This window comes from Cinclus cinclus, chromosome 7 (assembly GCF_963662255.1).
Source record: "Cinclus cinclus chromosome 7, bCinCin1.1, whole genome shotgun sequence".
Taxonomy (NCBI): Eukaryota; Metazoa; Chordata; class Aves; order Passeriformes; family Cinclidae; genus Cinclus; species Cinclus cinclus.
Window position 1 is genome coordinate 12,536,331 of NC_085052.1, and position 26,510 is coordinate 12,562,840.

The 26,510-nt window shown below is 41.2% G+C and overlaps 1 protein-coding gene across 3 annotated transcripts in view; it reads right to left on the reverse strand.

Annotated features, from left to right (window-relative positions):
- WBP1L (WW domain binding protein 1 like) overlaps positions 1 to 26,510 on the reverse strand; it is a 59,732-nt gene that overhangs the window by 17,884 nt on the left and 15,338 nt on the right. For 2 of the 3 annotated variants that reach the window (XM_062496515.1, XM_062496513.1), the window contains exon 1: positions 6,515 to 6,957. The exons of the other annotated variant lie outside the window; for it this stretch is intronic. In XM_062496515.1, the coding sequence (XP_062352499.1) occupies positions 6,515 to 6,614 (100 nt within the window). In that variant the 5' untranslated portion in view covers positions 6,615 to 6,957. Of the gene's footprint in view, positions 1 to 6,514; positions 6,958 to 26,510 lie in introns of those variants that run through there. 3 annotated transcript variants of the gene reach the window in all.

Sequence of the window (26,510 nt, forward strand, 5' to 3'; positions counted from 1 at the left end):
GCAAGTCAAGGAAGAGGTTATGTAGAGCCACGCTGGCCATGACAGAGACGATGACATTCTTTGCAGAAATTTATACCTACTTCCAAGCTCTTTGATCTGACTTCAATTTCTATTTAAATCTCAGGCTGCACTTTTCATACCAGTAGTATTTCATTATTTCTACTTCCTTCTCCCATGCATTCTTTGTGTCATAGGCTGCCAAACTAACTACTTAAGATGTATCAGCAATACAGTTATCTAAATGTCTCCTGGAAACAAAATCCCCAGCACTTGTGCTATGAAAGCATGTATTTCCTTTTTCACACTAAGAGCCACAGACAAGGCACAGGGCTGAAAGAGTAATTTTATAGATAAGGAAAAAACATATGGTGGAAAAAGCCCTTATAGAAGCAAAGTTGGAGCATTCATATTTTATTGACCTCCCTTTGTTTTTAATTTCCACTGCAAGCAGCACTTGTAATAGCAATTTTTAGTCATTCTTATAAGCATGGAGTTTTTATTGAACTACTGCAGAGGGGTTTTGGAGTATTTTTAAGGTAGCCTTAGGAAAACAAGGAAGGGGGAGGGTTTCTTTCCAAAAGCACTTTCTTTCCCAATAGCCAGTGGCTATTACATTCCAGAGTGGGCTTCCCTGCTGAAGGAGAGCCTCGTTTTCTTGTTGTCCAGGCAAGCCAGCACATCCCTTCCCCCCAAGCCTTTGTTCAGCTAACTGCAGATGCCTCCAGGCAGGATTACTAAGCAGGATCTACATAGTTCTGCTCTCAAAGAGCATTCAACTCCATTAGAGCAGAATAGTCTCATTTCACATCTAAGAAGCCAGAACATGCCATCCATTATCTCCCACCTGCAAAGCCTAGGAGATTCCCAGCTAGTTTCAGTGGATTCACTTTGTCCTGTAAATCAGCTTGTACCCTAGGCTGCATGTCCATCACTGCCTCCGTGGTACCATCTTAAAGCCTGGTCTGAGAAGCTGGAATCACTCGGTCCCTGACACACAAAAAGCCAGGAGCTTTTGGGAGAACACTGTGCAGATGCGGAGCCTGTGCTCCCTCCCAGTCCAGTCCAACACAAAGGATCTGTGATATGTGGTGCAGGCTCTTTGTCATGAAACTGGCTGAGCTGGGAAGACCTCACCTGGTGCGTTCTGAGAGTCTCTTTGTATTAAGATGTGGCATTTTGAATTAGTTTTCAAATATCATAACCTTTAAAAAGTAACAGTGAGTAAGATTCTTTTTTTAACTTATTTTCTTGTCGATATTTGGCATTTGTGATAAACTTACAACCATAGTGACAACTCCACAACTCTGCCAGTAGTCCACTTTTGCTGTCAAATGCTTTTACAAATAGTCCTTAAAATATCCAGCAGTGGTAGATATAAGAGAGCTCAAGGCAGTGCTGTATGTTGTCACGTCTGAAGACACAGCAAACAGTAACGTCAGTGCCAAGGAAAAAAGCCAATTACTCTTTTCACATTCCAGTTTAGTATTAGACCTTTACTGGAGGTCTGTGTAACAAATTAAAGGTCAAAATCTGGGGCACAATCGAGACAAGAGCCATTCCTGAAGGTCTGTAGGTTGACTGAGCTGCTCCTTGCTGCAAAGAAGGATGGAAGAGACCTCCTTGTCCTACTTTTGTAAAGGTTTTCAGTAGTAAACAGTTGGGTTTAATAGTTGTAAATCTGTTAGGATTTATTGTGTCTGAAGCCAATGCTGGAAATGAAGGGAATTAACTGATTGACAGTTGACTTCCATCACCATAATGGATCAAGGCACTTCTCTCTTTTCTACTCTCAAAAGTCAGCAGTTAACCTGGGCATGTACTGCTGCTAAGTCAGAAGGGAGAAAGATGAAGATGAGCAAATTCCAGGCTGGCATGGCTCTTTTCCAAGCTGAAAATTAATATGTGCAACTGCAGCAACAAACACCACAGCCCACTCAGAAGTGAATAGTTGGCAGCCAACCACTTACAGAAGTTGACTCCTCAGTTGGCATTAATCAGGTAACCAAAACCAGCCGTGGCCAGCATCACGAAATCTAATAACCATTTTACCTTTTTGCTCTGTCTCCTCTTTCCACAGAAATCCAGACTTCATTACCCTAAATATGAGCACCTTTATATGGTCTCTATGTCTCATTCAAACTGCCAGAGTATCCATTCATCCTAACTGTGGTAATACCCAGGGCAACACTTGGAAATGTGATTTGCATTTACTGACAGCAGTTCATAGGCCATTCCTGTCTCCTAGGCTAGCTAGTTTTTTGGACCTACTCTAATGCCCTCATTTCTCCAAGCTTTACTACAGCATTCGTCAGGACACAATGCCGCAAATTACTAGTTTAAAAGGAAGAGATAGAGAATAACAACAGCATGACAGGGGTGAGTGAAGGCCTGAATAAGAGGCATACAGATAGACTCAAGAGAATAAGCCCAGCAACAGGATGAAGGTAGACTGCAATGCAAAATGGTATCTGCTGAAGGGCAAGATACAACTGGTTTTAACAGGACTTGGGCTCAACCTGTGACCACTCCAGACCTTCTGGTTTCACAGCTCTCATAGGGACTTTGGTAATAAGCATCTATTTAATAATAAATCAAAATCCTGACCTAGTTATTTCACTAATCTCATTAAATGCAGGCACCAGTCCCTTGCTCTCAGTATCCAGCCGCACCCATAACAAGCAGGATAGATTTAAGCAAGTGACACTATCCTCAGAAAAATACACTCAGAAAATACACGTTATTTTGAGTAACTCACAATCAGTATTTGAACCATATATATTCTTTACATTCTGAGTAACAGAATAGAAGTGGTTGTTAGTATATTAAATATGTCAGAAACAACTATTTGATATCCACTATTTATTAGTTCCCACTTGGCTGTTACTCAATCCCACATATCAGACTATCACTAGTGCTGGTTAGCGAAGTGCATCAGCAACAGCTCATGAGAATGCAAACACAGAGCTACCAAAGAAAATGATCTCTGTCAGATAAGGCACTCAAGTGGTAGTAGGTTAAAATTGCTATTGAAAATACTATGCTGGAATACCCCATCTTGCCATAGAGTTTACAATTCCTGATTTGCCAGCAGCCCCCCAGATCCTAATCAGAGTTAATATTAAATAAAAACTCACTAGAACCCTTCAGAGAAGGACAGCAGGTGGGATCACAACAAGGACAGGCAAAACTGCTGGGGAACCCTGGATCACCAGGGCAGCTCAGGACCCACAGACACCAATGTAGCTGAGCCTGCACCACAGCCTCCAGACATCTCCTGCCTACATAAACATTACACCTGTTAGTCCTCTGGAACATAAAAGCAAAAAATCCACTATCTGAGCAAGTGGGTCATGTCTTTGGTGGGTTCAGTTTAACAAAAACACCTAAGACTGCCAAAGATGAAAGTGGCTTTGATTTCTGGGAGTTACTGGAACCTCACGTACCAGGCCCTGCCAGCACAAGAGGGGACAGATTCCTGTAACCCTGCCTTATGACACACAGCTGAGGCCAGGAAATAAATCAAGTCTGGACGCTTCTTTATAAGTCACCACCAAAAATTTTGTTTTGCTGAATGTGGAAAAAAAAAGTGTAGTAAGTGCAAATATCCAAACACTTAGAAGTATAATAAGTGGGGGAGGAATGATGCCTCTGAGCTGTCTCAGGCACAACAAGGATCTCCAAAATGGGAATTCTAATCCACAACATTTACTGCTTCGCTAATGCCAGCATCAGAATTATATTTAGATCACCATGATTAATCAGCCACACCAGACCCATCCTCACGCCCAGCAGATGCAGAACCTCCAAGGTTTTATTAACCTTTATCTGTGGAACAGATTGGTTTGTTGCATCCATTTATCCTGGACAAATACCCCAACTATATTTAAACGGACACTATCCTTTCCCAGATCATGGACACTTTGATATATTTCAGTAAGAGCTGTTTTCATTTTTGTTTACAGCAAGTTTCAATTTCAGATTCCCACAACTACACATTAGCGTTTTAATATGTTTACTTCCTCACCCCTTGCTAGAAGCTTCCCAGCTGCAGTCCTCAGCCCTCTCACATTAAAGATACACACTTCTAGACTTCTAGGAAATTACAGCTTTGGGGAGGCTGTCTTGCATGTTGTTGGTTTAAACCATCAAACGGAAGACCTTGATGAAAACCTCAAGCACTTAAAATTAAAACTGAAAATGTTCGGACTCCAACATCTTCTTCTTTTTCATTTTTTTGCTATGCAGTGAACTAGGTGAACGTGTTCGAGCTTCCACCTTCACCTTTAGGAGGAAATGCTCACTTAAAACTAAAAGCAGAGATCCTCTACAACCATGTTTCCTTGGATGGGAGTTAAAGCACCCACAGTGCACTGATGCCAGATAGTGCTGACTTAGCTTTTTTGGCATTTAAATAGCATCCCTACTACAACAATAAAAAAACCAAAATCAACCAGATACCTTACTTTTACCAGGTCCATCTGTAATGCTACAATGCTGCTGGCTCCCAAAGAAGAAATTAAGGCATATCCAAGAAAAGCAGCTCTTCAGTGAAGTCCAGGGGTGCAGAGAACAGGGTTGCTGGTCCTGGGGAGCCAAAGGTCTCACTCTGATCCTTCCATCCTCATTACACAGCTCATGGGAGGGCACCCCACTCAGCACCTCTTCCCTGAGCTTGCAGCCCAGGATCAGCATCCCTTGTGTTGAGTGAGAACAACGAAGGGCATCCCAGACAGCCAACTGTTTACAGTCCGAAAGTACCAAGTAAAAAACAAAAAACAATGGAGGTGATGAGATATTCCTGAATTTTTCCCACACTTTCGATTAAACAGCACTGTTCAGTAAAAACCCTTGGAAAAAGAAATTACTGAATAGTATTTGCATGAAGGACACAATCGCAAATACTCAGATTTAATTGTTTAAGACTAAAAATTATTAAAGCTAAGAAAAGTTCAAGCATCTCTTTCTCACTATATCCTTTATCAGTGTATAAAAATAGTCAAAAACTTTGCTCTTGTGTTCTTGAGGCAACACCTTTTTTTCCTGCTTCCTGTAAATGCTTCTGTTGATGCTGAAAGTTACCAGCAGAGAAAAAAGTACCATTCATCCACTGAGACTACCAGACGTTCACTGTTCCAGCAAATGAAGCCTAATTTCTACTTTAACACCTTATGCAGCACCCCAACTGCACTGAACATTTCTCTAAAGCAAAATGAACTATTTAAAAACAGGAACTTTAGAGAAAAACACACCCATGAACCTGAAGCAATCTCAGCATTTGAGGCAGCTACATCTCACTGCAGTTTGAATTACCTAAAGCCATTCAGCCTTTGTGCCCGAATGTCCTCCTCTGGTTCAGTTCTGAATTTTTAAGGCAAGTTTCTTTGCCCTGAGTGCTAACAAGTGAACTATTATTTATAGCTATTGCACCAATCACAGAAGGTCATTGTGCTAGAGGTAGTTTCTTATGTAAAACTGTTTTCGGATGTGGGGTGTGGGGGTGGGGAGAGATCTGCGTTTCACCAAAACCGAACTGATAAGAAAAAAAGAGACAGCACTGTTTACTCAGCAGCGCGTTGAAGTCTTTAAGCACTGCTAAACAACTGAAAGTAGGTAGTTTAAAGCATGCTATGGTCCAATGTCGACTTCTTAATTCTAAATTGGAAACTGCAAGCAGCACTCTGATATCATTCAGTATTTATTTATTGTGGGTTACAGATCACAGCAGTGCTGGAAAGAGTTTACAGTTAGATTCCCCTACAGACGTGCCTCCCAAACCAAAAAAAGGGTTTGCTCTCCCCAGCCTAGGAACACATAGTTGGCACCTCCTCCAGTAGAGAGCAGCTGAGCAGTTGCTACCATTTCTCATTCCACTCGATATTACCAGCTATTAAATTATCCCAAGTTTCTTGTTCAAGCTCAAACTCTCTCAAAACAATTACAAAATCACCAAGCTGCGGGTCACAGCACATTGCCATTTCTCATTTGGTGACTTTTCTTAGAGATGAGACACACACACAAACAGATGCACATATAAATACTCTTTCTGCATATTTTATGGGGTTTTTTTCTGGTTTGTCTTCTTAAAAAAAAAAAAACCACAACAGTTTTACATACAAGATAATGCCCGTACAAGTTCAAAGTTTGGTATGTTTTTAAGAAATGTAAACGCAATTCCATTTTAAGGACTGTGGAAAGCACCCTAAAACCCAACCAAACAAAAAACTGCACAAGAGCAGGACACAAAGAGCCACTCTGCTGCAAAGCCTCCAACAACAACAAGGAAGTTTCTATCCCTGGCTAACAGTTTTGCTCCTTCCTTGCTAATAAAAAGCCTCTCTCACACAACTGTGCTCTCCGCTCACACACCACCGGTGAGGAAGTGCCGATTGTACAGTTCCGTTTTGGGAAAGTCAGAAATCATATCCTTAGAGGTGCGGGAAATAAAAATAAAAGTAATCAGTCACATTCTCCACCTGAGCAAGCAGCTCCCACCGCACTTAAGCCGGCTGGTTACCTGTCTGAGACCCAGGAGGAAAGGCATTCTGCAGGCTCATCCTCCACGCCAGCACATGGGAAGGCAGGAATTTAAAGCCCCACAGCAACCATTTCTTCATCTGCTGTGGGCAGCCCGCTCCTCCGATGCTATTTAAACCAAGGCTTCCTCAGCTGGGAATGCTAAATAAACAGGGTCCTGGGACACTGCACGCACTCGCTGGCTCCCCCTCCTCCTCCTCCCACTCCCTGTGACATATCTCAGACACAGCCCAGCCGGGGTGTTTGCAACAGGGAAATGACATCAGGTCGGGCAGTTCTGAAAAAATAAAAAAACAAACCCCAAAACCTAACAAAAAACCCAAAAAACTAAAATGCAAAAATGCGTGCGCACACACACACACACGCACACACACAAAACCCCCAACACAAATAAAATAAACCCGTCCCATCCCACCCCAGAAAAAAAAAAAAAAAAAAAAAGAAAGCAGCCCTGAAGACTGCTGAGTTGCTGGGTGACACCAGGCAGGTCGCTGCAAACGGGACCTGTCAGGGAGCTCTGGTGGAGCACAAGTGCAAAAATGCTCTTCTCCCTGCTAAGGGGATGCTGCAATGGAGGGCAGTCTACTAAAAATGTTGTCATGAGCATGGTAATGATTAAATCTCATTAAGCAAAAATAGACAGCTCATCTATTTCTGAGAAGAAAACCACGTTTCATGTTGCCTGCTGGACAGCACTGAAGTCCTAGAAGCCACCGCCATGGTTTCTCCAAGTACCTCCAGACCCTGGGTAGTCTTCACAGATCCAAAGCACTTCCATGGCACCTTCTGCCTGCCACCACCGTTCCACTTTTTCTGACTCAAGGCATTGTTCAACTCTCAGCCCCTCCAGATAACAACTGTCCCTCTAAAGAAACAGCAACAACTTCCCTGATTCCAGAAGGATCAGGATTGGACCCCTGCAGCATCAGACAGGTGATGGGAAGAGTTTCAAATCCACCTCTCCCCAAGGAAAATCTGATTAGCTCTGTCAAAAGGTTTCTCATTCTACTTGAGCTCATTTCACATTTTCATGCCAAGGGGCAATTAAGCCTTATAAACAAATTTATCATCCGGTGCCCAGGATGGCATGTCTTGTTTGTCCTCCCCCAAGCAAGGAGGACAGCAAGTTCCTCGGTGGTGCAGAAGATGACACTGCAGAAGGTAATCTAAATTTAACTCCCTTTTCTACCTCCACTTTGAAAGTTCAGCAACATCTTTTTTCCCTTCTTCTCTTTAATCAGCAGCTGTCCTCGTCTGTCTGGGGGGGGGGGGGGGGGGTGGGACTGGGACACCATCACCACTCCCATATGCCCCAGTAGCAGCTCCATGGATATTTGACAGAGGACAAACTCCCCTGACTTGTGCGCTCTTTGGTTTGGAGCCCAACACATTAAAATCTATGTCAAGGAATAGAATACACTTTTTTTCCATAGTGAGTTCACCGAATGCCTTTTTTAGCAGCAGTTTTAATAGTAATTTCAGTACTTCAGGAGAGAGAGAGTAATCACATCACGTTCTTGCAAATGCTAATATGAAGCAGGAGAAAAAAAATAAAAAAAGAGGAAACAAAAAGAACAACCAAAAAAACCACAAACCAAAAAAAAAAAACACAAAAAAAAAATAAGGCAAAAGCAGAACAGACACCTTTCACCACCCAACAGCTAGACAGCTTTCAGCAGTGTCAGAAAAAGACACCCATTTTGCAACCACTGCGACCACTCAGTGACCACCACTGTTGTCTCCTCTCAGTCCAGCCCAGAGTGGTTTCCCAAATGAGAACCCCACTCTGTTGTGTCCTCTCCACAACTGGGCTTTGAGACTACACGCAAGCATTACTCATTTTTACACCAACTTAAAAGCACCATCTAAAAATACTGTTTAAGGGTAAGCACATCCCTGATTTCCCTAAGAGAAAACAAGCAACGAAGCTATTTCCTGGAGGATACAAAACATCAGCATTAACTAGCATCAGCCAGGTAATAGGATTTTCCAGTTTTCGTGCTCTTGGATCAAACAAACGCTCAACATTTGCTTTTCCAATTCTATGGCCAAACACCAGTGATATAAAAGGGCAGCTTTCTGTTTTAGTAATCTGTTCTGTGGCCTCACACTGGCCTTTGAAACATCCGACTCTGGCTGTTGCTATCCAGAGCTCTGGACTAGGCAGATCCCAGGGCTGAGCCAATGCAGCAGTTTCTAAATCCCTACTGTCAGAAGGAATCTAACTTTAACCACCTGCCTCTGCCCCAGCACACACTCAAAAAGCAAAGCGTCACTCCACATCTAAGACAAGTTGTGAAGGACTATCAAAAGCAGTCACTTGGCGGAAAAGCAAAAGCATCCTAATTTATGTGTGAATTTAGCAATCCTGGAAAGACTGACATAAAAAAGGTGGTTTGCAAGCAGGCATTACCACATTTGACTGCAGCAGGAGCAGCCACTCTCTCTTGCAGTCCCTGAGTGACAGCAGCCAGTAACATGCTCCAAAACTCTGCTATAGACGACTACAGGAAAAAACCCTGTAGAGGGACAGAAAAAAAATAAAAGAACTGGACAAGGCAGCTCATACCCTTATAAAACCTAGGTTCTCCTAATTGTTGCAATTGCTTTGTATATACCAACTGGTATCCTTTTACCCCCTCCTCTGTTTTTTTATTTAAGTTCGTAAGTTCTTGCCCCAAAGCTCTGCCTTGCCAGCAGTGAGTTTCATAGACAGTGGTCGTGAAAAAATAGTTTCTTTCATCAGGAATGAATTCACCACCTTCTAATTTGACTTTCATATTATTAGCAGGTGGTAACAGAAGTCCTCATCCATCTTCTCACCCATTCATTACTCCATACCTGTTAGCTATCTTCTTATAAAAGATATCAATCTCCCCTATCCTCTTAATATAAATTTTTTTCCCAAAGCCTTCAGCTGCTTGTTGCCCATTTCCAAAACCCTTCTAATTTTCTATTGCTCTCTGCTTGGGGGAAACCAGAGCTGAAATAATAATTATTTTAATGAAAGCAAGAGCAGCTCTAAGGCAGGCTCAGCATGGGTCCACTTCCTTTATACAAACCTGAAATTTAAGATCTGCAAAAGCTACACAAAAGTGTGTCTATTCAAGATACAATGAACAAAACCAACACAAGTTTCCTGTTTGTTCACACAGTCCCTCAGTAGATCACTCTCTTGAGGGCTCTGAAAAGTCAGGACTAATGTCAAGACAGATTATGGGATCTACATTACTTTCAAAATTTGCTTTTTCATCAGATTTCTACTGGAAAAGAGGGAATAGAAGCTTCTAGGCATTACCAGTTTATAATACTGCTCCATAACATGTCATTTGCCCCAAACATTATGTCCAGCAAAGGATGGTGTTCAGTGCCTTCACAGGTCAATACACTGTGCCTCATGACCTCAGATATCAAGTGAAGTACACGATGGAAGTTGTTTGGGCCATTTTAGAGTCACTTTCCATGTTTGTTGGGAGATGCTTACAAGAAGGTCTGGTAACTAAACAAGGTATAGTACTCATTTTGATACACCCTGAGGAGATCCAGTTATGATAATATGATTGCAACAAATATTGATGTTGTACACCTCAAATATGTCAGGCTTGAAGCATGAGGCTGGTCTCAGTTGCTCCACTATTACAGTCCTAGGCAGAGAGAGGTTTTGAACAGTAAATACAGATGATGTGTAGTATCTTCTTGATTAAACTTTAATAGCACAGTTCTGCAGCTACATACACAGGTTGACCATAAAGCTGGAACAACTTAATCTAATTATTCTTCCATTTGCCCCAGTGCACTCTGTTATTTTCAGGTTGATGAGAGCAGTGTTTCTGGAGCACCAGCTATCCATTTTTGTTAGTCAGCCTACAGCTCTGGGTGCTAGGACTGAGACTTTACAAATTTGGCTCGAACTCAAAACACAGTGTGAAAAGATCAACCTCAACAAAGGTGACTTTATCTTCCCCATCCTGGAGATGGTTTGGAGAATAAAGAAAAAGGAAAGAAACATTCAGAAAGGTGTAAAAGCAGATCTCTGTTTTTCTAGAATAAGACAATATCCAGGAACAACAAACTCCATCTGCCTTGACAGCAAATATTCTAAAGGGACTTGTTTGCTAGCAAAACTAGCATGAGACACTAGGAGATCACCAATCCTGGAACAGAAATGCAATGCTAAATCTGCCTACAAACCATTTCTGTCTGCCCACCTGTGCACTTGTAGATCCCTGAGGAGTGAAGGCAACTTCCCCACCCAAATGATACAATTACAAGAACATGATGACTTTCCAGTGTGAGGACCAGGTGTCCCGGGTTCATGTAACACACAGCATTGGCACAGCCCACCCAGAATGCCATCAACAAATTCCAGAGGACCAAGAAGAAGAGGTCAGTCTGGTACCTTCCCAGTACCTGCAGGATCTAGAATATCTACTCTTTTGCTCAGGGGACAAATGGCCCAAAACAAACCTTTCACTCTGTCTAGTATCACTGTATTGTTTACCAGTACGTAAAGTGGGTCCCTCAATCCACATGCACATCAACTACAAAACAAGAACACTGGAGTCATTGCATTTACTATTTTTCAGGCCAAACTGTCTTAATCTTTGTTGGAGAAAGAATAATTTCAGGAAGAGACACCATACATGTTGGAACTGGCGGGTGACCAAGCACTGCAACCTGATGGATCAGCAGTCTGATGGATCAATAAATTTTAATGTGCAACTATGCACAAGGACTTGCAGTGGTGAGAAGCTGTGCTTCTTCCCCACAGGCTGCCACTTCTCTCAGCTCAGTGATTCAGAAGTGCAGAAAACTTTACAGCTTAGTAAGTTAATCAAGTAGAGACAGTGCATTTCAACGTCATGGGTGTTATCTGTCTTTCTCTCTGAGTAACTGGTTAACCAGGGAGGATGAGGCTGTGTACTTCAAAATATTCTCAGTGTTACCGAGAGCCCCAATAGCAACAGCTCATGCTTGATTCCAACTGATTCTCAATTCCAACTGAATCCCAAGCACCAATTGTCAGCCAAGAAGACAAGAGACAAGTACAAATACGTGCCACATTTCCACCCAAAAGCTGTGTGTAAGCCCTGAACTCAAGAAGTGTGCAGCACAGAGGAAGCCCCTACCCACTCCATCATCTGTTGTTTCAGTGAGAGCCTGTCCTCCACTGCTGCTTTGTGGGCGAAGAAATGCCAACAGTAAAGCACTTCCCTTTGCACTTTTGTACAGAAAGCAATCCCTCCTCTGAAGCTGCCTTCTGTATCAAGTTATCCTAAGGGCACTCAAGGAAAGGGCAGGGAGCAGACAAGAGGTGGTTGTGGAGGACATACCCAAGAAGAGTCCTCTCCAACACCCATCTGACAAAGGAGATAAAAGCAACCACATCCAGGCTGTTCAGACACTCCTATGCACTCTGATGTTCAGCTGATGGGAGAGTGGTGGCAATGAAAAGCCCAGGCTCTTCTCTAAGACCAAAATAGGTTTTTTTCCTAAGTGTAGCTTGAGATTTCCAGCCCTCAGTGACATTGTTCCCACTGCTGTTTCCCCACAGAGCAGAAAATTACAGCCACAGGTCCAGCGTGCTTTTCTTCACAGCAACACAGCTGTGGCCACACCAGTGCCACCCTAATGCCCAAATCTGTGTGAATCATCTACTTTTGTATGACCACTCCTTCAACACCCATGCCCAGAGGTGTTAAAAAGCTTCAGTTCTTCTTCACTGAGACACAGAGGGACTAAAGGATTGAAAATGCCTTACTGAGAAGTGGTTCAAAAGAGATAGGGTTGATTCTGCCCCTTTAGCATTCTCAGGTTTTTGGGCACCTGAGATGCCCACATGAAGATGTCAGGCTTCACTTTTAGTCTGGAGTGGGTAATGAAGTCACGGTAAAGCCTACTCAGTTTTCTCTAACCCTGCTGGGACGGGGAGAAGGAGGAGGGAGTGAGGAGTTCAGCTGTTAAATATTTGACGAGACTGTCTCAGGAGAGCAAGTGTATCTGGGGTGGTACAAGGACACCAGCTTGGCTCCTTGCTTTTTGGCACTACAGCTCTTGTCTTCCTGATGCCCATGTATGCAAACAGGACTTTGGTAATGGCTCAAGAGGAGACAATCTGCTCCAGACAGGGAAGAGTCTGCAGACAGTAACAGGATCCCCTATGCACAGAATCAAGACGGTAAGCATCTGTTCTAGTTTTAGAGTCTTAGACCGCGTGGGTACCAAAAATACAGCCTGTGTGTGCCCTTTGGTCACATCATCACAGACATACATTGTCCCAAAGATGCTTACCAGCACAACCTTGATGGAGATCTTGGATGCCCTACTCTTAAAAGTGCTATTTGATTTCTCTACAAATGACAGCAACTCACTATTTTTAGTGCTCATCTCATGTCTGCTTGGCGTTTCCCTTGGGCCTTACTTACCCTTGTTTCACAGCTTTGGTGCCAGCTCCCACGAAGCATTTTTTTGATGCCAGAGGGGATCATGCCAAGTCTTTCTGTGTTGATGCCAAAATGGCAGCTGGCTTCACTGTTGAGACAGGATTTGCCAAAACTAACAACACTAGTGCTGGGGTGACTAGAATTGCCTTCAAGGTTTTAATCTTCCTTACTCTTCTACTGCCTCTAGATTCCATGGGATAATGCTACTCTAAATACCTTCTGAGGTCCTAGAAGATGGATTTTTTTCATCATAGGCAAAATCAATAAGAATTATACAGCAGACAGTCTTAACTTGGAGATCCTTGAAGAGTAGGATACTTTTATACATGAAGCAATTATTTGGGATGCAGCATTGCTGCTGCAGGGCCCAACTACACAGGCCAAAGCCTGCTGCAGATATGGCAGGGCATGAACTCTCAGAGTCTGCCAATGTGTTTATAAAGGACCTGCCACAAAAACAGACAATCTGTTTAAGATAAGGGTGGCTACATTATATTTTATTACCAAGATATACCTAGGACAGAAGTCTGGAGAGCAAAAGGTCAGGGAACAGCCAAATTGCCTTACATTACCATGAGCAAGAAGACAAAACCCAAGCAAGTTAATAGCTCTTTGCCCCATTTGCACTCTCACAAAGTGCCACTGTGTGAAAAACCAATATTCAGATAAAACCCAGTCCCACACATGATGCACAGTCATGTTGGTTATGGGAAACACCCACAGAGATATGAACGGATAGCAGACAGGACAGGCAATCACACGTGAAGATGCCTGTGATTTGAAGTGATGGTATCCCTGCAAATTACAAAGTAATTTGATGTTAACCTCTGCTGCTTTTCCTGTAAATCTAAAACAACCCACACCTTGCTCAGAAACAGTGGTGTCAAATGGGCACCTGATTGCCCAAAGACACTCAGCTCTTGCTTCAGGAACAGTGCATTGGTTAACCTGACAAGAAGTAAACAATTGGTTAAAAAGGTGTTATCATCATGTAAGACTTTGCTGGGAGGATCTGTTATGCATATAGTCTAGTCAGATCTCTCTTACGTTTGTTGGCCTTTCCTAAGCATAAGTTTACAGCTTGAAGAAGTTTAGAAAAGCTCCCCTCAAATCCCAGCAGTTTTGTTTTCTGCAGCTTGTTTTACAAGAGGTTCTTTCATTAAGTTCTGTGAACTTAATGAGATTACGTTTCTCCAGCAGAATACCACTTCTATGTGGCTTGAACCCTTCTTTTGGAGGAACAGATTTTCTGGGAAATCCATCAGAAAAGAAAAAGAAAATAAAAGACATCAGAAGCTGCCTCTTTCTGAGCACACTGCTGGACTTTATGGTTTGGCAATGTTACAGTGCAGAGCAATATCGCACAGGCTGAGGTAAAGGTCCTTGAATTGCTCTCTACATATGTGCACCCTCAAGAACCTTCCCATTAACCCTGGACTTTCCATTCCAGGCCCTGCCTTTTTTCTCCACTGATAAACAGATTCTGGTTTGCAGGAGACTGGGTTTGCAAACTCAAACTACACTCAAACTACAAACAATTGGTTTAGCCGCATCTTCTTCCTCTTAGGAAATACATGAGTACCACAATATGGTATTCCCAAAATTAAAAGTCTCTCAACCCAATGAGCTGTGCAGTACCTGGAGTTTTACAGGATTTCTGTTGTCTAGCAGAATCACAATCTCATATGTATGGCTACAAGTAAGCTGAGGCTTGGAGTTTTTGGCACAAGCATGAGGAAAGCTCCTCCAAATGGCGTGGTGGTCTGACTAGCAAAAAGACAGAAAGACTTCTCCTCTTCCAAACTGAAGGGCACTGAAAATCACGTATTTCTTCATACAACCAAAATGAAGAATGAAAGGAAATCACAAGTTTAATAAGAAAGCTCAATGCCACAAGCATTTAAAAGATCACAGCAAAACAGTATTAAAGACATCACTTTTAAATCTCTAGACAAAACTCTGTGAGAGCTATCCAGTCTTAAACTCCACAGTTTAACACTTCCTTAAAAAATGTAACTTTATGGAAAAACACTTCAGAAAACCTCATTTTAAACAAAAGACTGTCTAACATTTCCTAACTTGAATTACTGCATTGCTTATGATCTCTCCAAGCACTTGGAAGAAAAAAAATGAGTAAACAAACGTAAGGAATAAATCAGCATTGTGTATGGTGAAGGGCAGATTCAAGTTGAGTTTACCTGTATCTCTGAAAGAGAATAAATATAAAATCTAATCTCTCTCCTGTTACGGTACGGGTTCTGTTTTGACCGACATCTTTACCAGGAAAGCAAGAAAATCTCCCCAGGCGGCCACACACTTTGCTGCTCTGCAAACCTGAGTGTTAGAAATGAAAACCTGTACTCCAACCTCCAATCAAAATTTTAGTTATTTATTAAAACATGTTTGGCAAAAAGCGAGCAAGGCAGCTAGGTGAGTGCAGAAGGAGTCTTTTCGCTCTACCACTGTGCACACCGATGTGTTAGTTCTGCAAATATTTATACATGTGCATAAGTATTTCTCAGCAGTTTTCAGCAGCCACCCTTCCCCTTTCCCATTTCTCCTTGTGGTGCCTATTGTTTTTGGGCCGCACAAGCTGCGCATGTGTGGGTCCCTTTTTTGGTGGTCTTTTAGCTTTTTTATCACTGGGAGGAAGGTGAAGTCTTCAGAAATCTTCTTTATTGATATTTTGAGTCTCGTGCTATTTGCTTACATAAGCAGTTTCATATAGTTACTGGTTTGCTCAGTTTTCCACCTACTGTTCACCATATTTTGTCCAGTTGTTTCCCCTCCGGCAGTTTTTTAGAATTCATCTATGTATTAGCTCTCATTCTCACAGTACAATCTCATCCTTATATATACACGAATCGTATTTCTCACAAGAGAGATGTTTGGAGAAAACGTGCCATACATGAACCTGAGCTGACAGATGTAGGTTTCCAGGTGCAGGTGAAACTGGTTCAATCCGAGCACACAGGGCAAAAATTCAGTGCCTCCTATCACCAGCTTCACCATCCTGCTTCATTTTCCCTAACCGCAGAATGGGGACAGCGCCTGAGGAACTACAACCACTGGACTCGGAATACAATTAATTGCTATTCTTTCTATGCCTAGCAGAACTGCCACCGGCTACCCAAGTATTTCCTGTCGGGCTCGGCCCACCCGAGGCCGCCCCGGGAAGCCCGAAGTTACGTAAGGAGCAGCGGCTGGGAGGAAGCGATGTCCCGGTGTCGCCTTTCAGCACCGGCCCTGGCATTACGCAGTTTGCACTTTGCTTAAGCATTAAAGGCACTGGCGGCACCCGGAATCACAGCCAGTTTCTAAATTTCAGTGACAAACCTGCTGGCCAGGTGGCTTTGTCCTTTCAAGGGCAGATACCTCCGACACCCTGTGGTCTCACTCCCCTTCCTTCCTGGTATCTGGAGGATTTTCCTCTTAGGTGTATGCAAAACATGTGCATAAGTTTATTTTGGAGAGTGTAGTAATTAAAAACTTAATTAAGCTTTATTTTGGGAAGAAACGTTGATAACCATAGCTTGCCTTTACGGGCATTATCTTATCCAAACTGCAATATTTTCCATTAATGCTTTTCCTACACTGGCAGATAAAGTGAACGCTCCTCTGGCTGTGCAGAGCAGCAGGACCAGATGACCCACACAGTTTTACCTCTTTATTTCATGCACTTCTCTGCAGTAAGGTTGTAGGCTGTAGGAAAACAGAAAAGACCAAGCACTTACTTTTTCTCCTTGCTCAGGCCTGCCTCCCAGACATGCATGTGCTCTTAAATCACAAAACCAGTGACCTTTTACTCCTGCAACCATTGCTTATTTTGGAATTCTCCCATAGCATAAACCAAATGGTCTGTATGCACCAGTATAAAAAAAATCAAAACAGATCAAAACCAGACTGACATCCTACCTTTTTACAGGAAAGTAGCTGGTGCTAATTAAAGTGACTACAGTAAAACAGTATATTTTAAAAACTCCAGAAAAACACCAAAACAAACCTCCAAACTCCCAACTAGCAAAACCTTTTCTTCTCCAAAAGGTGAACAATAGAAATCACCCTCAGCACTTAGAAACCTCACAGCCCTGTGGGTGACTGCTGAATGATTAAGACAAGGAAATATTTTCAATCTTTAGAAATACTCCCTCCTGCTGGGGGTCGTTTGGGTAGTAGAAATTCTGAACATCTCCTTTGGAGCACGGGGATACCAACCCTCATTTCCTGGAAACAAGTGAGAAAACTAACCGCAATTTAATTTCAGAGTCCCAGCCTGCACTTTGTAAAGTCATTAGACCACTGAAAAGACATCTTCCAGATAAAAATACATAAAGAACTTAGGGACAGACAGCAACATTTGTGAGCAGGATTTAGTTGTGGATTTCATTACAGACTGACCATCAGACTTGTCCTCTTTTCAGCACTTGTTCCTTAACAGAGGCTTCAAAAGTCAGGACTGTTTGAAAATCAAGGAGGCAAACCCAGGCTGTCAAACTGCTCTGGGAATGATTTGCTGCACCCAAAGCACCAACATTTGTCTAACCTATTCTTAAGGAAACTGCAATCACTAGTGTACCCACTGCCTCAACAGGGGATGTGCTCCTGTGCTTGATGCCCTTTAAACATAAGAATGTTCTTTCCCATTAACTCAGGCCTTAGTGCAAAGATAAGGCAGTAATTTTTTCTTCTCCACTAAAAACAAGACGACTGATCATAGTGATCTTCTTAACTTAGCTCACCTGGAAAATTGTTCCATTCCTCTATAAGCTGCTTCCAGAAGACAAAAGAAGTCTTTATTTCCTAGACTTCAAGGATTAAATCATGATTTTGCTGGTTTTCTCAGTCTGAAACTTAAACCCATCTTAAAATGTGGGATCCAAAATGGTGCATATCAGTTACTAGTGTAGAGTATTACAAAATACCTGTACAGGACAATTCTACAATGTTAAAGACTTTCTACTGAAAGAACTGCATTCAATTTCTGGTCCAAAATCCCAGACTATTTAACTTTTTTCCATTGCTAAGTACTCTGAATTTTTACTTGGGGAAAAGTGAAATAGGCTTCAGGCTATTTCTTCAAGTTGTTCTTCTGTTTTAAAAAACACACACAATCTTCCATCTGCATCTCCAGTGTTTTCTCTTTGTCTCCCAAACTGCTGGCAGAGAGGCAGAACAAATCCCTCCAGGATTCCAGTCACCACCACAGACACTCCTTAGCAAATATTCATCACTTAATGGACCCTCCTGGACACAGATCCTCACTCAGTATCCTGTAACTAGTGTGCTGCCTCACTCAGGCTGGGCTGTAAAACATCTACTGAATTAACCAAATTAAATTAATCAGCCTCCTCCCATGAGGTTGCTCCTGATAAATCCACACTGCTCATTTCCTGTTTCCTTAGAGATGCTTATAAAATCTTCAGGGATTTATTCTAGTACTTCAGTAGAGACTGAAGCATTTCATAATTTTCTAACTTTTTCTTTTTTTTTTCCCTTTAATCTGACCCCCTATACATTTAGTAGTTATTTTCATATATGTAGATTTGCAGCCAGCAGTTTGTGCACCTTCTGTTTGGGGTTTTTTTCCTTCAAGAACCAAAAGAGCTGCAAACCCTTTTAGTCTGTATCAGTTACTGAGCTATTGTACATTTGCTTTACTCATTACATTTTAGATCGATTCCTTTCTTTTTCTTATATCTAGCACTGTTTTGCAGAACCTTTTCCTAAGCCTTTGTGTGTTCCTTACTAGCTGCAATAAAATTTTTACACCAAAGGTTAACTTACACAATCAGTTAAGTCTTTACTGTCCCTTCAGTTCTAGATGGCTGGGTTTAGTAGACAGTTTTAACATCAGCAAAATATAATGAAGATGATAATAAATTTCAGAATCCTTTTCAAATGCAAGTCTGGCATGAGAAAGAAAAATGTTAAGAACTTTTACCACATATACTCCATTTGTGGAAAGAATTCAGCATGAACTGTCAGGATGGCTTTATCTTTTAACAGTGTCAACACAGCAGTGGACTATCTATTGCAGTATGAGCTCACACTGACTTGAAGTCACCATGAAGAAAATAAGAGACCATCAAAAATGTTCCAGAATTCTTGGGAAATTCAAAGCAAAGCAAAATCCAAAAAGCTAAACCCATCTTCTGTAAATGTAAAAACCAATTAGTGAAATGGAACTTTAATCTGCCAAAGCAAGCCAGCAGAACCAGTGGCATTCAGTGCATCTACCATCTACCAATAGAGACTTTCAGAGATGCTTGAAGGATTCAGATTGGAAACCAGATCCACAACAGACAAATCAAGCAGCTTTGCTGTCAGACAAAGCACACAGGACAAGGGTTAATTCTCATACATGCCGCTAATCTATTCTTGAGATGTTCTGTTACAGAAAAGTCTCTAGGCTGTTTTATGCTCTGCAATCCTGTAGCTTTGCACAGCTGAGCCTTTCTACTTCCCTTTTCAAGGCAGGCTGGAGGAAACACAACCCTCATTAGTGTGAAGTGATGCTGTTGAGTTGTCTGCAGACAGCTTTTTAACTACCCCGAGGAACAGCCAGGCCTCCAAAAATTCAATACACACACAGAAAATTCTTCTTCCTAAACTCCCCAAGAGGAGGAAGATGCACCAGTGGCTCCTACAGTCCATGAACTGCAGCTAGCTTGGGAGTGTCTGCTGCTTACAGCAGTTCTCACCAGATTCTTGTTCAAGTCCTCCTCTCTTTGCTCTCACTTAGATGACCTGGAAGAAATTTCCATGCACGCAGATGCCAAGAACATCCCTCGTGAGTTGTGTCCTTAGGTATGAGAAATGCCACTTAAGTCAGGGGTTTGACTGAGAGCCCAGATCTTGCTGTAATGTGATAGCTGTGCCAGTCATTCTGCCAGGTCTATAAATCCCAGTATTTCACAAAGTAACAGTGGAATATGAAATAAGATTAGTTTCTGAAGGACAAGTTGGTGGTCTGGAGGTTTTGTTTTATTTCAGAGCATTGCCCTAGGTCAGCTGACCACACAGGCAAGGAGCACAAGGCTGCTGCTGTACCACTGCAGATGTCAAGCTTTCAGGATCTGCAGGCAACACTAATGCCAGAACAAAAGACCAGACCATCTTCCCAATTTCAACTGGGTCTCCCCACAGACCCAGCTTTAATTGGATTGTATCTAGGAACAACCATTTTTTTCTCAGTAGAGACAGATTTATTCTTGGCCAAAAAAAAACAACAACAACAACAACAAAAAAAAAAAAAAAAAAAAAAAAAAAAAAAAAAAAAAACAAAAAAAAAAAAAAAAACCAAAAAAAAAAAAAAAACAAAAAAAACAAAAAAAAAAAAAAAAAAAAACCACAAACCTGCGGTGGGTCAGATCTCTCAGAGGTACTCAGGCATCTTCAAGAAAGGTCAAGAACTCACCCCCAATGCCTCTAAGCCTTACTAAGAATGAAAACAAATGAAAGAAACCCTCTATCTATTCAATAACACAAATTCAGACATTCTGTCAAGATCTGAACACTTTTTACCATGTATTTTTCCCAACACAGCCTGGAGCTAAAAAACATTCTTGAACATGAAGGTTCACATAAATCTACCAAATTAAAGTCAGAAAGATCTTCAAATGTAATTTACAACTCAGCCAGTCAGCAAAAACATGAAAGGGGGCTGCCCAGTAGATTCCCCCCATATATACACACTCAGAGCACCATAAAAATTTGTTCTGCAATAATGTCTTCATGAGACAGCTATCTTTAGTGATCTAGGAAGTTGTGGATAAACCTCAAGACTGAGAATGTTTTTGGTGCATATTCTCATTTCTCCCCAGGGAATCTTGATCTTCAGAGGAATATTAACATGAAGTATGTAAAACATTTTATGGACTGTTTATAACCTAATGACTCCAAGTGTAACCTTAGATGTCATTCTGCAAAGACTTAGTCATGTTCAGCAATCTGAGCAGAGGGAGAATGCTAAAGCCTCTGGGCAGATCACTTTTATTGCTTCTTTAGCTTTGTTCAAGCAGTTTCACGTAATACAGTTTTCTCATACTGGTATCAGCAAAACACTGCTTAAAATGAAGCCGACATAAAACTCATGGTTGCATTATTAACTAGTAAAATCTTTTCAAGGACTTGTGTTTGGAAATGTCTCTTCACATATACAGCCAAATCTGAAAATGCAAAAGATTCTTACTTAAGTATTACTTAATGGTAATGTTTGAACTAGTGCTCTTCTGAAACAGAGACTTTGAAATAAATACTCTAATCCTTCAATAAAAGACAAACATTTAAAGCATATGGTTTTCACTGGGTATGCTTACTTCAAATCAAGTTTTACCTTCCTGGAAATTCAGTATGTATTTGCTAAATGAAAACAAAGCATCTCCTGTGGCTCCACAATTAGGATTTAAAAAACCAGATGCTGAAGGAGTTACAGTTTTCTTCACAATGTTACTTTATCAGTTATACATCTTGAAGGCTAAAAACAGCTATTTAAGGAGAAGAGTGTCACAATCTGTGAAGTTAATATTTGTGTTAAAAATACTCATGGAAGAATCTGTTTGCTTTCCAGATGCCACAATTTGGTCTCTCCTATTTTTCAAATAAGAAGAGGCCTTTGCAGAATTATAAATAAAATACTGAAACCTCCATGTGACTTTCCCATATGTAGCTTTTCAACAGCCAAGAGATTTCCCCTACCCCATCTCCACTGTTTGCATACTAAGGCAATGTTTGCCAAGTTTGAAGTAGAGAATTTTTAAGCCAAGTTTGTAAAACCAAGAAGATAAAGATTTTGTTAATATCCTTTGATCAGAGATAAACTTCTAAGGACAGTTAAACTGTGGAGAAGAGCAAGAAAATAAAAAGATTTTGTATTTGGCCATCAATTTGCCAGCAATGTCACTGTGTCAGTATTAAAATATGAGCATGCCAACATTAGCTTCTCTGAGTGTTTGAGAGCCCTACATGTAACCATCCCACTTCTGCACATGTTCTGAAACATAATACTCGTCACTCATTGAACAAACAAGCAGATCTAACCTGAAAGGTGGAGGAGTTCAGAGAACATCACAGTTTTATTCCTCTAGGGCTACTGGCAGATGTAGCTGACAGAAGGATTTTCCTGCCTGTTGCTTTTCTGGTTGCCTTCATTCCCACCACAATATCCAAACATCTGAAAGAGCAACATCCAAATGGCTCTTCATGCTATGCATAACATCCAAAAAGCTTGTGCAGGTGACTTAAAACCAGGCTTCCAGTTTTCTGAAGGGTGGTACCCATGACCACATGTACAAGGAACAACACAGCGCCCAATTCTGAGCCAGGAGATGGCAGGCAAGGCTGGAGCACACGTAAAACAGGCCAAAAGAAAGGACTGCCTGCCAGAGGGAAAAAGCAGAGGACGAAGTACAGAGCTGGTCATCACTGGAACAGGTAGGGCAGCCCAACAAGGCAGCCCAACAAGGAATGCAGGAAAGTCACCTGCATTACATTAACATTAAGATGCCATGTTAGAGTGAATGCCCAACAGCAGAAGTCTGAGATTTATTCTTCCCAGGACACCAAAGTACCTCCTTTCCAGTCTAAGCTGCAGCACAACATTCATTCCCACTGACCTCGCTTTTCCCCTTGGAGGAGGAACACGCCCAAGGTACTATCTTGATCAATGCAATCACAAAAGGTTGCTCATTACATGCAACAGTTCACTAAAGCACATCTGGCAGCATCTGACAAAAATCTGCACAGGGACACCTTGAAATTCTCATGTTCCATTTGACCTACATCAAATCCCACTAACACCTAAACACTCCTCTGTCACCAGGAGTGCAAGTGCTGTGACAACCTGCAGCTTCACTCCATGTGGTCCCCAGTCTGTCACGAAAGCCTGGCACCAAGACTTAACATGAAGAAACTGCACACACAAAGGGGATGGAAAAGCCTGCTTCACCCTTATGAAAGGTGTTCTGTGGTCACACTTATAGCCTGAAAAGCAAGGGGGAGGAGGTTCTGTCTTTATTCTCTGCAGTCTTGCTCAGCTGTACTTGATGCCTGCACTCCTCCTAAGTTTATGGTTACTTCCCATTGACAAATATGTTCTTATGTAACCTATTTAATCTATTTTCAAAAAGACAGATAACACTTTTTTTTTTTACATTAGCCAGGTTTCTTTTGCAAGACAAATTATAGCCTCTATAATAAACATAACTAGGATTCCAAATAACTAGTCATCCATTCTCAAACTCTGCTAGGCTTCATGTCTGCCAAAGTCACTGTTTTCTATTCTTTCATTTTCTACTAGCAGAATAAGAACATAATTTACTCTATCAGAAATAGAGTAAGTCATTAATGTTTACAGAGAACACCTATTACTTTACATTACACAGAAGATTTGACGTATTTCATTTTTTATACCAGTTCAGTCTATTACTATTTGTATACGTACTGAAAACAGACAGAACTCTTAAAGGCTCACAAGTTTCAGAAGAGGACATTCTGTGATTTAGTTACTTGACTGTAATAAGGGAAAGCAAATACAAAATCATACTGTTTATGAAAACTAGTAATTGTTGATGATGACCATATTTTTCGGGTCAATCTTTGGAGAACTGTCAGTAAAAAGAAGCATCTTCTTTTATTTACCCCTGTCCTATACCAAAAGTCCATATTAAAAATAAATTTAAAACCCAAGAAAACTCTATTTTCTTTTATTCTTCCACAGTATCAAGGAGACTGAAAGCATAATTCACTCTAGTAATTTTCTGTAAAGGAGGTATTCTTTGTTAGCTATAGTAAGCAAACACCTTGCAATTTGCCAATCTTCTCATGACTCAGCTTTAAAAAAAAAAAAAAAGTTTTCTTTCCACTTCAGTAACTTTCCTCTTTTGGTCTCCAGCAAAAAGATAGGTGATAATTTAGAAAAATTCCTAGCCATGCATAATTATCTGGCTGGTATCAGTTACAAGCCAAAAAGTAATCAGAGATTTAAAATACTGGCAGAAATAGTTTAGTGGTTGGTGTTCCTTTGCTAATGCAGAACTTCAGTACTGCCTTTATAAAATCAACATCAAAAGAGATGCAGAAACATGTCATGTTTCATGTACTCAATGCTTCTGACGTACTTGATTGTAACTGAATATTCAAAGTAGGAAGCCATAAATACATTGCCAATGGCCTCTGAGATAACCAGCAATACGGTAGCAATAAGTGATATCAGGATTGAAAATAAATTATCTCATAATTTCTCCCAAAGTGCCAAGAATTCAGACCTTCACATGACTCTTTACAGAGTAACCATACATAGAACATATGTTCCAGACTCACAGGACTGGAACCCTCATAACAAAATGCCACAGTGACGAGTCAATTTCTACAGGCAATATTTGTGCATGCCATTAAATATATAATTTTTCTGTCTCCACATCTCACAACCTGCTCTTTGTACTTCAAAATACTGACAAAAGTTATCAGTGATCTCCCATGGCATGAGATGCACGGGAAGCTATGCAACAGCCTTTGGGGTGGAGAAGCCAGCTTAAATCCTAATTTCTCAACTCAGGAGCACAAATAAAAGAACACTTGTACCAGCTTTCACATCTCTCTTCTTCACATCTTGACGTCTCTGCTAACAGATTCTAATAATCAGGACACCAGAATTCATACTTCAGTATCTTCACCTTCTTTCCTGAAGGACTCCAGCTATTGATTCCTGATAACATTGCCAAGCTGGTCCCTGAAACAATCCACAGAGCTCTCAGGAAACATTCAGGAAAAGGTTGGAAGAGAGGTGGCTGCAGGCAGATATCAGCACACAAGAGGTCAGCCCCTGACTGCAGGGATTAGCAGGGCTTTCCATATCCCAACACATCTCAAAGAGACTGCAAGATTTCCCAACTTCAGAGTAACAACTTGACAAAGAAGAACCGCGGAGCTGCAAAGGCCTGTGTGGCTGAACTGAACCCCTGAAACACTCTGCAGCCTGGGCAAGGTACAGTCCAATGTGTTATCACAAGTACCAGATGTTACTCTACACTGAAGTCCACACTTCTGGACCAGAAACCTGAATTTAGAGGTCATATTTAGCACTGCAGCTTTGTACAAGGATTCTGACATGAATGCGGGAAGCAACAAACAAGAAAGAAAGAAAGAATAAAAAAAGACAACCAACCAATCCACCAACCATCATTCTTTAGAAGAGCAGCTGCCTGGAAGAATTTCAGAAATACTTTGTCCAAAAGTGTTTCAGTTGCCATTCAAAATACTCTCCCAGTGATTTTCAATTTCAAAATCTCTTTGCCTTCAAAATCTGTATCCTCCTATATTTTATTCAAAAGCTCTTGCAATTAAAAAGTCATAGAAAAGCACACCAAAAATACTAGACTTGACTAAATGCATCCATTTCTCTGCAACCTTTATTCCTTCTAAATGTGTGCTGTCAAACACACAAGTCAAACAGGATTTTCTGCTATAGAAGGAACTGCTTCTAGTGTTTATTTTCCACTTGAACCATAATTTTGAATAGGAGATGTTTCAATTTTAGTTTAAGCAAGTAAACATAAATCCTGATGAAAGACATTAGGGGTGTAAAAATCGCCATTACCTCTTTGGGCTAGATTTGAACTGGTGACCTAATGATGTGACATTCAGTAGTTCTTTAACTGTGATCACAGAGATTTGCATCAGCAAATACTTAAATCCCAGGAGATGATACTTCCTTGGGAAGAAATTAAATCTTCAGAAGTAAGAGTCTACATTTGTACAACTTTAATATGCAAGAAAACACAAACAGTCATTGATTCCTATGGGTTTCTAGAAGACCCTCATATTACAAGCACACAACACATTAATTTGTACCAAAAGCCAGTACTTGCAAAGCTCTGCATTCACTACGAGACAGGAGTAAACACAAGTCCCAATAGTCTCTGTCATGGCTTTAGAAGTTTACTAAAACTGAAGAAATATTTTGTATGAAAATGCACAAATAAATTCACTTGGAGACAACTTACTAGGAACCAAAGTTTTCACATTTTGTTTGACTGCATCATGTACATCTGCAGAGCCTGGCATCATAACATCTACCCTACCAGAACTATCCAGGCAGGCTCTTTGGATTCCAGGAGCCTTGCATCAATGTCCTGGTGCTATGGCAGTGCATGTAAGTGCAGCTCCCAGTGAGGCAAGCACATGCTTCTCACCTGGTTTCAAAGAGGCAGCTATCAGCTTCCTCTTGAAGAGAACCATTCTCTGATATTTTATTTGATTGTAAAAATTTCACAATGGTACACGTGCCAGCGAGGAATATAGAGCCAAAAGCACAATTAACAATTCCCACCAGAGAGCAGATGCTGTTTAACATTTTTCAAAAAGTACTGCATATGTGCAGGTACTCCATTTCACTGAAGAATCTGCAAAGCCATCTCCTCATCAATAGCAATATCTTTAATCTCCCTGATGAAAAATAATACTCCCATGAACAGCCGTCAGCCTCTCTCCCCATCGCATATGCAAACTCAGCCACAAGTGTGACCAATCCTACAA